The sequence below is a fragment of the Peromyscus maniculatus genome, chromosome 8 (assembly GCF_049852395.1).
Source record: "Peromyscus maniculatus bairdii isolate BWxNUB_F1_BW_parent chromosome 8, HU_Pman_BW_mat_3.1, whole genome shotgun sequence".
Taxonomy (NCBI): domain Eukaryota; kingdom Metazoa; phylum Chordata; class Mammalia; order Rodentia; family Cricetidae; genus Peromyscus; species Peromyscus maniculatus.
In genome coordinates, this window is record NC_134859.1 from 62847612 (window position 1) to 62860004 (window position 12393).

Consider the following 12393-nt stretch of genomic DNA (forward strand, 5'->3'; position numbering starts at 1 on the left):
ACACACAAAAAAAAAATCTTGAAAAGAATCTCCTTGAAAGTTGCCAATGGATAGTCCAAGTTGGTCTCTGCAAGGCAGGCTCACTATTCCTAAATAAAATGACTTCCTTCCTACAATGAACACGATCATCAAATCTAGGCTGAGATCTTAGGATAACGATGTGGGCACCAATGGGGGACTTGGCTCCCCCCCCCCTAGGTGTCCATCAACTTTCTGGCTCTGTGAATCTTGCTTGCTATAAAAATTATTCAGTTTTGTAATGCACCCCCTCCCCATCTACCTGGAGCCCCTCACGTGGAGAAGGACCAGAGCAACTTCACCAGCTCAGAGAGGAATTCCCACTCCCCTTCTTGCTGCTGTTCGTGCTGATCTCGCCTCAGTCAAATTCTCCCTTGGGCTCTTCTAGGTATCACTCAGTTCTGCAGTGACGTGAAGGAAATGCTCGGCTTCAGCCCAGGATGGTTCTGGAGGATCTGCTGGGTAGCTATCAGTCCTCTGTTTCTCCTGGTGAGTTGTCACTTCTGCTGTTGTTGTTCCAGATAGTTCTTTATAAAAAATAAGGACAGGAGACGGTGGTGCACACCTTTAATCCCAGCACTCGGGAGGTAGAGGCAGGAGAATCTCTGAGTTCAAAGCCAGCCTGGTCTGTAGGACAGCAAGGACTACACAGAGAAACTCTGTCTTGAAAAACAAAAAAAGGGCTGCTGAAGTGTAACACACAGACAGAAGAGCATGCTGCCCGAGGGGCGCATCTCAGAGAGCTTATAAACTCAGCACTTCTATGTGGACAAGATCACACCATGAGACAAAAGTAAACTAGTACTCCAAAAAGCCCCCCTGCCGGGGACCTCTCAGCAGTTGGGCCCACCACTGTTTCTGACATTGACCTCGAGGGATCTGAGGGATCATGCTAGTGATCCCTACTAACAAAAATGACTTTTACTGAGCAGTAAGTACCAGAGCTGAGTTTGCACCAAACTCACGCCCATTGCCCTTTTAATCTTTATGGTAACTCTGAAAGGGGGCGTTTTTTGTTTTTAAAGACAGTCTCCGTGTGCAGCTGGCCTGGAACTCTCTACATAGCCCAGGCTAGCCTCTCAAGTGCCGCCACCACAGGCATGAGTCACTGCACCTGGCTTGTTGTTTCTGATTAACATTTAAGGAAATTGAGGCTTAGTGTCATTAAAACCATGTGACAAACATTATTCAAGACCAAGAGAAGACATATTTATTACTTGGGGGGGGGTCCTAGCAATTTCATGCTTAATTTTATATGCACCTTGAAGTGCATATAAATTTTAAATACACACAAAGGTCCCCAAGTTTAGGACAAGTCAAAAGCAGAATCCATTTATTGTCAAAGGACCTGGATAAGAAAGTTGAGTTCTAAGGGTGGCTTGTGCCGTGTTTAGTAGTCACTGCCGTCTTGCTGTGTGCCCCGGCCACCTCCTCTCCAATGGTCTTTCTACTGCCCAAAGGTGAATCGATCTCTCAAGTGCATGCTGAGGCATGGCAGCCTGGGCTTGTGTGCATCAACAGGGACTGTGAAGCTGGATCCTAATTAGTCTTTTCAATTAAAACCAGGAGTCAGATATTAGGGTAATAACCTGAAAGATCAGAGAAACAGCCACTAGAGACTTCTTACCTCTACGAATCCTCAGACCGAGATCCTGTCCCCACCTCCCAATTGTGCTGGGATTAAAGGCATGAGCCTCCCGAGTGCTGGGATCAAAAGTGTAAACCATCACCACCTGGCCTCTATGGTTAACTAGTGGCTAGCTCTGCCCTCTCATCTCCAGGCAAGCTTTATTTGTTAGAACACAAAATATCACACCACAGGTCTGCTTCTCAGTTTTTTTTTTTATTTACATATAACTTTATTGGGTAGGGTCATTTTTTGATTCTTTAGAGCCAAAAAAAAAAAAAAAAAAAAGGTTCTATGATTCCATTGGCCCACCTCAGCACACTGAGAGCATCTGAGCCATCCCACACCTCTCAGGCCTTTCTTTAGCACAGTCTCTCTTCATCTCTGTGTGTTCTGAGTTCCTGAGACAGAACCTGTGCTCCCTCCCACCTCTCAGGATTAAGTGGGTTTTTTGTTTGTTTGTTTGTTTGTTTGTTTTGAGACAGTTTCTCTGTGTAAGAGTCCTGACTGTCCCAGATCTTGCTTTGTAGACCAGGCCTACGTCTGCCTCCCGAGCGCTGGGATTAAAGGCTTGTGCCACCTTGCCCAGCAGGATTAAGTTTTATATGATGGCCCAACTGCTATCTTTGCTTCTGTGTCTCTGTTTCCAGAGGCCCTTCCTGATTGCTCTAGATTCCAGAAGTTTTCATAAACATTTGCCCTGAGCAGCAAACTTTCCAGCACAGTGGCTCCTGTGGGGGCATAAGCTCTAGAGGAGACACAGTGACTCTTGTGTGGACCCTGGCTCTAGAGGAGACACAGTGACTCTTGTGTAGACCCTGGCTCTAGAGGAGACACAGTGACTCTTGTGTGGACCCTGGCTCTAGAGGAGACACAGTGACTCTTGTGTAGACCCTGGTTCTAGAGGAGACACAGTGACTCTTGTGTAGACCCTGGCTCTAGAGGAGACACAGTGACTCTTGTGTAGACCCTGGCTCTAGAGGAGACACAGTGACTCTTGTGTAGACCCTGGCTCATGTACTTCTTGGGTTTTAGTCCAGCAGCTCCATATTGCTTTGTCAGTCCATTGCCCACTTGATGCTTTTAGCCCAAATCAAAACTTTTTTAAAAAAACCAAGGTTTGCTGATCTTGAACTTAGCCCAAGAAATCTCACCTCAGCTTTTCATGTAGCGGGGAGAGCAAGTGCACCACCTTGCTGTCTGTCAGTTTCTTTTAAATCCAGGAGTGTTTGTTTGTTTGTTTGTATAGGGTCTCACTCTGTAGTACTGCCTGGACTGAACTCCTTATGGACATCCAGGTTAGCCTCAAACTCACATCCATCCCCCTGCCTCTGGAGTGCTTGGATTGAAGGCAGGTCCTCATGCACCTGGCACAGTTTCAGTTGCTTTTATATTAAGAGGTTTGGGCTGAGTCTCTTGGTCCACTCTGACCAGAAGCTGAAGTCCTGACATAAATAGGTTTTAACTTGTATTAATACCTTGCTTCTTGGTAATCCACTTAAATCCGTTCATTTGTTTTTCAGAGGAAGAAGTCAGTTAGATTAATGCCCCGGGGGCAGAGGCATCTTTGCTTATGTGCTTTCATATTCAACCCCCCCCCCCACCCCCAGCAAGGAAGCAGTGTCCAGGCCGAGACGAGGGTGAGGCAGACGGACACCGGGGACATAAAATACATCAGCACTCAAGAGAAATCCTGTTTTAATGCAGTGTTTAAATTAATACCGAAAATCAGTATGAAAAACAGTTTATCTAGTGCTGGAACTGGCCCTGAACCTGTGTGACTCATGTCATTTGCCTAACCCTAGTCTGTCCCCATCGGGTCCTATAACCCTAGTCTGTCCCCATCGGGTCCTATAACCCTAGTCTGTCCCCGTCGGGTCCTATAACCCTAGTCTGTCCCCATCGGGTCCTATAACCCTAGTCTGTCCCCGTCGGGTCCTACAACCCTAGTCTGTCCCCATCGGGTCCTATAACCCTAGTCTGTCCCCGTCGGGTCCTATAACCCTAGTCTGTCCCCATCGGGTCCCGTCTCTACCTGACAGATCTTACTAAAATATTTTGGCTTCCCCTTACACATGACGTGAGCGCCTCCTATGCTTCATTCTTGTCTGGAGGCCGTGGGCTTTTTCTGATTATTTTATTTGTTTCTGGAGGCTTATGGTCTACCTACGTTGAATGAGCAGATCCCCTGTTCAGAGCTTTATAGGGAAGCTTTAGGTCAACACTAACTTACTAAAAATGTTCCTTTTCATTGAAACTAATTTACAAAAAAGAAGAAAGAAAGAGTAAATCAATTGCTTGAGAAAAGAAGTTGGGGTCAGTAAGGGAGCCACTGACTAAGGAGCTTGGAGCTCCATTTCATGAACCTGACAGCAAGCTGGCCCAGTTCTGTCAGGGAGGCTCCTGCCAGAACCTCTCCGCCCCCTTTCCCAGTTACCTTCCTCGGCAGCCAGGTCTGGGGCTGAGGAGCCTGCATTAGGAGAGGTTTGTGATTGACAGGGCTCCCTTTTGAAGCCCTCCTCCTGGACACAGGCTAGCAGGGCTCTGAAGAAGGATGTGTGCTTAACAATTTCCCATTTTATTACCTGCCGACAAAGGAAAAACAGATATAAATAGATGGTTAACTACACGAATAATCTACATTAGTGTCTTCTGTAGGAGCCCAAAGCATTAAATTCAAATTAAATCAAGCACAGTAGTGATTTCGGCACAGTGGTTCCCAGGCAAAACCCAACGTTTATGCTCACTCTGGAAACCAAACAAAATAAGAAAATCGTAAGTTGGGTGTTAAAAGAGATTTGAATTTTTCGTAAGAAATTTCATAGGATTTTCAAAGGAAGAGTGTGTTAGGCTGCTTTTCCACATCCACTGTTCTCTTCAATGAGGGCCTGTAGCAAACTGTCACTAGTGCTGGGATGCATCCTTGCAGGGCCATGGTTACTGAAACCCCAGGCTGCAGAGCCTGACACAGACAGGAAAGCTGGGGAGGCACATCCCCAAGAGCAGAGCACTCCTCAGCCTCTCTCTCCAGACAGAAGGCACCTTCCATCGATCACCCCTAAAACAGTCAGTGAATGCCGGGACACGGCAGCAGAGCAGGGAAAAACAGAGAGGCTGCCCAGGTCGTCTCTTCGCTGGCCAGTCTCTTCTTGGTGGCAGGAGGAGACACTACATCTCTCTGACTTTGGGAATAATTGTAGGGATGCTGTAGCTTGTAGTTTCCACAGTAGGCCCTGAGGTGAAGAAACCCAAGCTAGGAATGTACCTGTTCGTTTGTTTTTTGGTTGGTACAGAAGTTGGTACTAAGTTCATCTAGGATATATACCGCAGTAGAATCTCAGATTTGGTCTTTGGTGTTTGTGGTCTCAAGATTTTCAATGTTTCTTGGGATTTGTCTCAGTTCATCATTTGCAGTTTTTTGATGAGCCCACCCCAACTGCGGCTTTTCCAATATAATTATCCTCACTGGAGTATCGTCCTGGGCTACTGCATAGGGACGTCATCTATCATCTGCATCCCTACGTATATCATTTATCGGCTGATCAGCACTCCAGGGACGCTTAAGGAGGTATGTGCCAGCTAATGAGAGTGTGTGTGTGTTTAGCAGGATAATTGTGCCGAAAGCAATTCTCTTGTTATGTTTTATTCAAAAGACAAAATCCACCAGAAGGCTCATTGTCTTATATATTTATCGAGTTTCCCCTCCCTCACTGAAGGCAGAGACAATTAAAGGGCCGCCTTTATCACTACGACCCAACTCAAACACAGTGACTAGAGTGAGCTGATCCCGCTGTATCACAGCACTCGGGAAGTAGAGGTCTTCTGCTATACTGTGATTGGGGGGCCAGCCTGGGTTCTCTGAGACCCTGTCTCAAAGTGATTGGTGCTCGGTTTGGGCTGTGTGCAGCTTCCCAAGCTTATCAGCCACTTTACCTGCTGCTTGCCATTGGGCATAGACCACACGTCGCTAACATCCAGGCCACAGGTAAGGGAAGGTTATGGTGTAAAAGAGCCATGGTCATTTTTCTTTTCTCTTTGAGACTGGAACTCACTCTGTAGGCCAGGCTGGCCTCAAACTCACAGATCCCCCTGCCTCTGCCTCCTGTGTGCTGGGATTAAAGGTGTGGCCACCATGCCTGGTGCCATGGTCATTTTTTTTTCACATCAATATGTCAAGTACCATCTTGAAGAACATCACAAAATAAGGATGTTACAATAACAATTTGAGCCTAAAAACTGTCACTCGCCCAACAAAGTTGGTTATCAAAGTTGTAGCTCAGGAGCCATTTATATCCCCATATTAGAAGAAATGATTATTACTGTCTACCAAGTACCTAACCAACTTGCCCCAGTGTCTGTCTCCAGGTCATCTCATTTTGCTCTCCGGGGACCTTGGGAGGTGGACGGGCACAGGTGCTATAGACAGACAAGAACATCGAGGGTGGGGATAGCCTCGTCAAAGTCATCATTCAGTGATTTGTCTGAAGACAACCCAGTTCAGGGACTCTCCAGATCTCCTGGCTCTTGGGCCAGCATTTTTGCGTTTTTAGGTGTGGTTTCCCTCTTCTGAGCTGGCCGTTTGCTGGTGCAGAAATTGGTGTTAAAGGTCAGGGACAACAGTGGCCATTTTCATGCCATGCTGCCCTGCCGGGGTTAGTGGTTCCACTCCTAAGATTCCTGACAGTGTCCCTTCACTTGCACAGACCCGAAATGCTTTAAATGTTACTGTTCGGGTGTCTCTGCCACAGCTGTATTTATTACACACAGTAGTGAGTGTCACACCAGGAGAGTCTCAGGTCCATTGTTGTGTTTGCAGGGGGGGAGCTCAGAGAGGAGGGGTACCATCTGGGGAAAGCCAGGAGGCTTCCGAGAACCCAGGTGGCTTAGACTGTGGGTTCTAGTAAGTAAAACTTGTATATTGCACTGGCCATCACACTAGCACACTCAGACAGTTCGTAAGAGCCTGAGACAAACATTTTTCTCTGAGGACGACTGGATCCATTTCTTTTCCTAGGTAGGAAAACTAAACTCAAGGTGAAGACAACGAGGCAAATTTCTATAACCAAACCAACCCTATCCCCTTTCCTCCCAAAGACGACCAGACAGTTGTTCTCCAACAAGACACTCTCAGCCCCAGAGTCACTAAATTCATTGCTCCAGGCTACGCTTTAGTGATGGTTGAGAAGATCCAGGACCTCTGCTGCTTCAAACCCGGAGGCCAGGGTCAGAAGTCGGAACTCGGGGTTAACAAATGTCATCATTCTGTCATAGGATGTACCTAGTTGTCTGTCTTGCAAATTTTCAGTTAGTTACAAGGAGATGTCACCCAAAAGAGTATAAGTGACAGAACTCAAACCCATCGGCAGTAGATGAGATGACAAGGCCATCTTCACCACGGGCCACCAGCTGGGAGACGGCGGCTTTGGGAAGCAGCTGATAAAGCCCAGGGAATGTTAAGGATAGGACCTAGTCAGCCACGCAAAGCCCTCACCTCTGGGCCGTGGTTTCCTGTGAGTAAGATGTGCTCACTGGACTAGAGCATGTCTGAGGAGCGGCAATTCCCTGGAGCAGCAACAGTGATAGCGCTGGGCTGGGTTAGGAAACTCCAAGGCCTTTCTTTACGTGAGACGTCCCAGAGACCTTTGCTATTCTTGTGTGTACTTAACGCAAGTGGTGAAGCATGTCATGGCTCCCCCCGACCCTGAGTACCCCTGGGAAAACAGAAGTTTGATTTTTTTTGGAGGGAGTTTTTTTAATTCTGAAAATCTCACTACGTAGCTCAGACTAGCCTTAATCATGCAGTGATGCTCTTGCCTCCTGAGGGCTGGCCTTGTCAGGTGTGGGCCACCACACCTACCTGTGTAGGTTTTCAAGTCCTTATGTGTTCATGGCCAGATTTCACACTCAGAAGCACTCTGGGAGGAAGAGAAGTTTCATATAAAATTTTGGTTTGGGAGGGAAAAAAAAAAAGACCAAAAGGTAAATTTAAGAGAAAAGTAAATGTTTGAACTCTGCTGGGAACTGGTCATGTCCAGATGCTCCTGGCTTTATAATGAGATTAGATCCTGATAAACCCATCATAAATTGAAAATATCATTAAGTAAAAAATACAATGAATACACCTAACCTCCTGAACATCATAGCCTAGCAACATAATACAGCACTGTTACTCTCACGGGCACCTGGCTGGCAGGACCTGTGGCTTGCTGTCACTTCCTAGCACCAGGAGACAGTGATGTCACTAGCTTGGGAAAAGATGAGAATTCAGAACAGTTTCTACTGAATGGATATCACCTTTGCATCATCATAAAGGGAAAATGGGTTGCAGTGACCCCCTGTAAGCTGGGGACCACTTGCATAAGTCTGCAGTGTGCAGAATAAGCTCTATTTATTCTCATTTGGTCTCATTTGGGAAGATATCGCAGGCACTAGCAGCCTAGAAGGCTCAAGGCTGGGGTCATTCGCTGGACTGTCCTCAGTGCAGAAAGCCTTTGACCACACCAAGATAATGGGAGATGGTCTCTAGCGAGCACGTGTTTATGAAGATGTCAGCAATGCTCCATTCTTGGATTAGCTGGTTACCATCTTGCAGAAGGCTGGGGCCTGGCAAAGTTTGAGATCAATAATAGTCTGGTGGTCTGGCAAAATGGCTCTTACCACCAAGGTAGACGAGTTAAGTTGGAGGAACTCACCCAGCAGAAAACTGAGCCCTGAAAGCCATCTTCCGACCTGCACATATGAACTGGCATACATGCTCCTTACATGCATGCATACACACAAAATTAAATAACATCTAAGCCTGGTAACTTGGGGAAATCAGACAAAAGGGCAGCAGTACATACAGGAAGGGGTGGGGTGTAAAGCCAGACACTTTTTTTTGTAATGTTATTTCCTGGGCTTGCCTCTCCCACACATTTTAATTAGCTCTGTCCTGGGTACCATAGTTCCACTTAAGACTAATCCTAATTATATTTTTATCTAGTCAATGATAGTTTACAACATGGTAAGGGATGGGTTTCAGTGACTCAAGGCACTCGGTGCTATGGCCAAGGAGAGGGAGAATTGAAATCCAGTCTGTCTGTCTCTAAGCTCAGTGTGGCTCTGGCAAGCACAGCTCCCTAAAGTCTGGCGTGCTATGGCCAGCAAGGTTCTACTAAAGGATTACTTCCTCTCCTTCACATCACAGTGATGTTCTTACTGGCTCTCCAGATGCTTGTAGTTTTCCACTCTGCCATTTTCATCCCTATTAGATAAGTTGGGAAGTTCTCTTTTAAAGGCCAGTGAGGCTATTCCAACTTATTAATGAAATGTCATTAAAATACTATCCAATGTTTTAATATTCATGTTGAAATAACATTGCATTTTCTTCCCAACAGCGCATTATTAAAAGCATCACTCCCGAGACACCAACAGAAATTCCCTGTGGGGATATCCGCTTGAATGCTGTGTAGCACACCGGAGAGGAACTGGCTTGCCAGCCACCTCTCTCAGCTTTAACAAGCCCCACCTCGACTTCTCCCCTGTCGGCCAAGCCTGATGATGCAAGGTCTTTCTTCATGGAGACACGGTCTTAAAGACTATGGTGCCCAGACTCTTGTAGATTCCAGCCACTTCTTTCCATGAAATCTCTTAGACATACTGCCTTGTGGATGTGACGCAGTGAACTGGCCTTTTTTGGACATGGGAGGGAGCGTAGGAGGTGATGAAGTCATCAGTTAGCATTAGGTTTAGAATTAAGTCTGTGAAAGTCCTGTATCATTTTTTTTTCTCTCACATCTGTTTGCTTCAAGTCTTCATTGTCCATGAATGCATACACCATCTAAGAGAAAACAGGGATGTCTCGCTAGCCATATATTTCCTCAGTAGCATAGAATATTCTATAGCTCGAGTGTACTAGAACCTTCTGTCCCACGTGCTGCTGTGAAGCCAAGAAAGGAAGATGTAAAGATGTTAAACTGAATAAATGATGTGTATGTGTGAACATTTGTGTCTGCACACTGTTGTGTCTGTGTACCCCAGACCCAATATTCCGGGTCCATTACAAACGATATAAGTGTCCTCTAATTTTTCTTACATTAAACAAATTCTACCTACTCCATGTGTATCATTGTGTATGTGTTATTAGAAGCCTGTTCTGCTACCATCTTTTCCAGTGACTGTCTACACACACACACACACACACACACACACACACACACACACACACACACACACACGGTTCACATAGAGCATAACGTTCCATGGGCAAATCTGGCCTGTTCTATTAGTCTACTAGTCCTATTAGTGACAGCTTCTTTCAAGATGGTTGTGGCCAGCAGCAACTTCCAGGTTCAGCTGGATATCTGGTGTAAGCTCTACTTCAAATGGCTGAGGGCTTTGACTGTTCAGGTTATTTGTCCTGTGGAGACAGGGAAATCCAACTTCCACTTTGCTCTGGGGTGCATCGATCTAATTCTCTGAGCTAAGGGCAGGTCTCTGTCCAGGAGCAATTGGAGAATCTGCGTTAGCTTTAAAAGTCTCAGAAAACCTCCCAAACTCTTTTTTATTAAACAATTATGAAGAGGCCAATGGGCCGGCTCAGCAGGTAAAGGCACAGTATACAAGCCTAGTGACCTGAGTTCAATCCCCGGGACCCACCTAAAGGTGGGAGGAGAGATCTGACCTCACTACCTTGTCCTCTGACCTCCACATTCACACATTAGTAAGTAAATAATTACTAGAAGATGCTCTCCATAAAATGAAACAGCAAACCAAGCAAAAAGACAAAATGGGATTCAAGAAAAAGTGAAACTCAGACTCAAACATAAAGCTGGAGGGAAACCAAAATGATGGTTTGAGCTTTCTGCTCATCAAAGGTAATGGCTAGGCTAGAAGTGAAGAAGCCAGAGACTAAATAAGGGATAAGTAACCTTGGAGACGGAAGGAAAAGTAAACCCCCAAGTTAGAGGACCAAGAGGCCTCAGCTAGAGGAGGAGGAGGAAAAAGGAAATTCAGAACTGGAGGATGAGGAGAAGAAATCTCAGATAGTCCAAGATGAAGTAGAAAACAGGCAGGAGTGGGGAGGAGGGGGTGGAGATCTCAGTATTATGTGAAACAGGACTCCTCAGCTTTTTAGTGTGGGAGATACAAAGCATGAAACTGAAATTACCAGGGATGGCTTGGAAATTAACTGATATGGTAGTGAATTCTGAGTCAGAGGAAGGAGGGGCAGGAGGAAGAGGAGAAGGAACAAGAAGAGGAAGGAGGAAGGAGAGGAGGAAGAAAGTGGAGGAGGAAGAAAGTGGAGGAAGAGGAGGAGGGTGAGAAGGTAGGAAGGCAGAGCTGTTTCTCAGACTGAACAAAAACTGACCTTACATGAATTTAAAGAAATTGCCTCTAGCTGTTTGGTTTGGGACTCTGAGAAGAAAAAGTTGATGTGACAGAAGGAACCTGAGACAGAAGAGGGAGAAAAAGCAGGTATTGGCGTACCAGCCTAACCCGGCTCTTGGTTTCTCTCTCAAAATCACCAGCAATACAGAACGGTGATCCTAAAAAGGTGCTCATGAACAAGTGTTCTCATACGCCATCGAGACTGTAAGGAACGCAGAGGAACATGACGCTCAGCAAAGAAAAGGCTTTCAGCTTAGAACCCTGTCTTCAGCCAAATTGGCATTTAATTTTGTGAATAAAAAATAAGTTTTGATATTGACATTCCAGAAGTTTCTTTCCACCAAAATACATGCTCTGCCCTCCCCCGCCCCCAAAAAAAGTAAAATTGGAAAACGAACTTCACATCTCACATGTGGGGATGTGTGGAAGGGAATAGTACCTGAACACAGGTCACGTTAAAGGCTTGACTGCTCCACTTGATAGGATTTAGAATAGTCTGGGAGACAGACACGTGGCAGTGGCAGCGAGGCTTAACCGAGTGTGAAGAGCCACCTCAGCACGGGCAGAGCACTGGTCCTTTCGCTTGGGAGCCAGACTAAAGAAAGAGGAGAAAGCCAGAACCAGCATCCATCTCGCTACTCCTGGACTATGGATACAGGGGGCCCTGCTCCCTCACTCTGATGGACCACACTCTCCCTCATGCCTCCCTCACTGATGGACCACACTCTCCCCCACACCTCCCTCACTACAAGGGACTGTGCTCACACACTATGAGACAGAATAAACCCTCCTTTTTAAAGGTGCTTTGCAAACTATTTGGTAAGAGCAACAAGAAAAGCCAATGATAAGCAGGATTTGTTTAAAACTTGAACTATGCAGCCTTCAGAGTGCAGGGAGGAATCCTGTCAATGCAATCCTAGGAAAAGTAATAGAAACCCCGAGAAAGGAGAATGGCGAGATAAATCAGAATAGGAAAGACTGCAAAAGCTGATTGACTCAAGAAGAGAAAATTTTATTACTTTATCAATAATTCGTCATGATGTGACTTTTTATATTAAAACTTTCATTTAAAAATTCCAACTCTTAAGGTTAAGATAAAAATCTTCACTGTATATTGTCAAACATTTAAATAGTCCCTCAAGTATATCATTTACAAATATTTAATATGAAAACCACCTTGAGCCAGGCGGTGGTGGCGCACGCCTTTAATCCCAGCACTTGGGAGGCAGAGGCAGGTGGATCTCTGGGAGTTTCAGGCCAGCCTGGTCTGCAAAGTGAGTTCCAGGACAGCCAGGGTTACAAAGAGAGAAACCCTGCCTTGAAAAAATAAACAGACTCAAAACAAAAAACCACCTTGAACTATGAATACCACACTTCAG

The 12393-nt window shown here is 45.8% G+C and overlaps 1 protein-coding gene across 2 annotated transcripts in view; it reads left to right on the forward strand.

The window, feature by feature from the left end:
• Nucleotides 1-9739, forward strand: part of Slc6a4 (solute carrier family 6 member 4) — a 34787-nt gene extending 25048 nt beyond the window's left edge. For both annotated transcript variants that reach the window (XM_006977425.4, XM_076577592.1), the window contains exons 12-14: nt 407-507; nt 5046-5213; nt 9022-9739. In XM_006977425.4, coding sequence (XP_006977487.1) covers nt 407-507; nt 5046-5213; nt 9022-9096 — 344 coding nt within the window. In that variant the 3' untranslated portion in view covers nt 9097-9739. The remainder of the gene's footprint in view (nt 1-406; nt 508-5045; nt 5214-9021) is intronic.
• The last annotated feature ends 2654 nt before the right edge of the window (nt 9740-12393 follow it).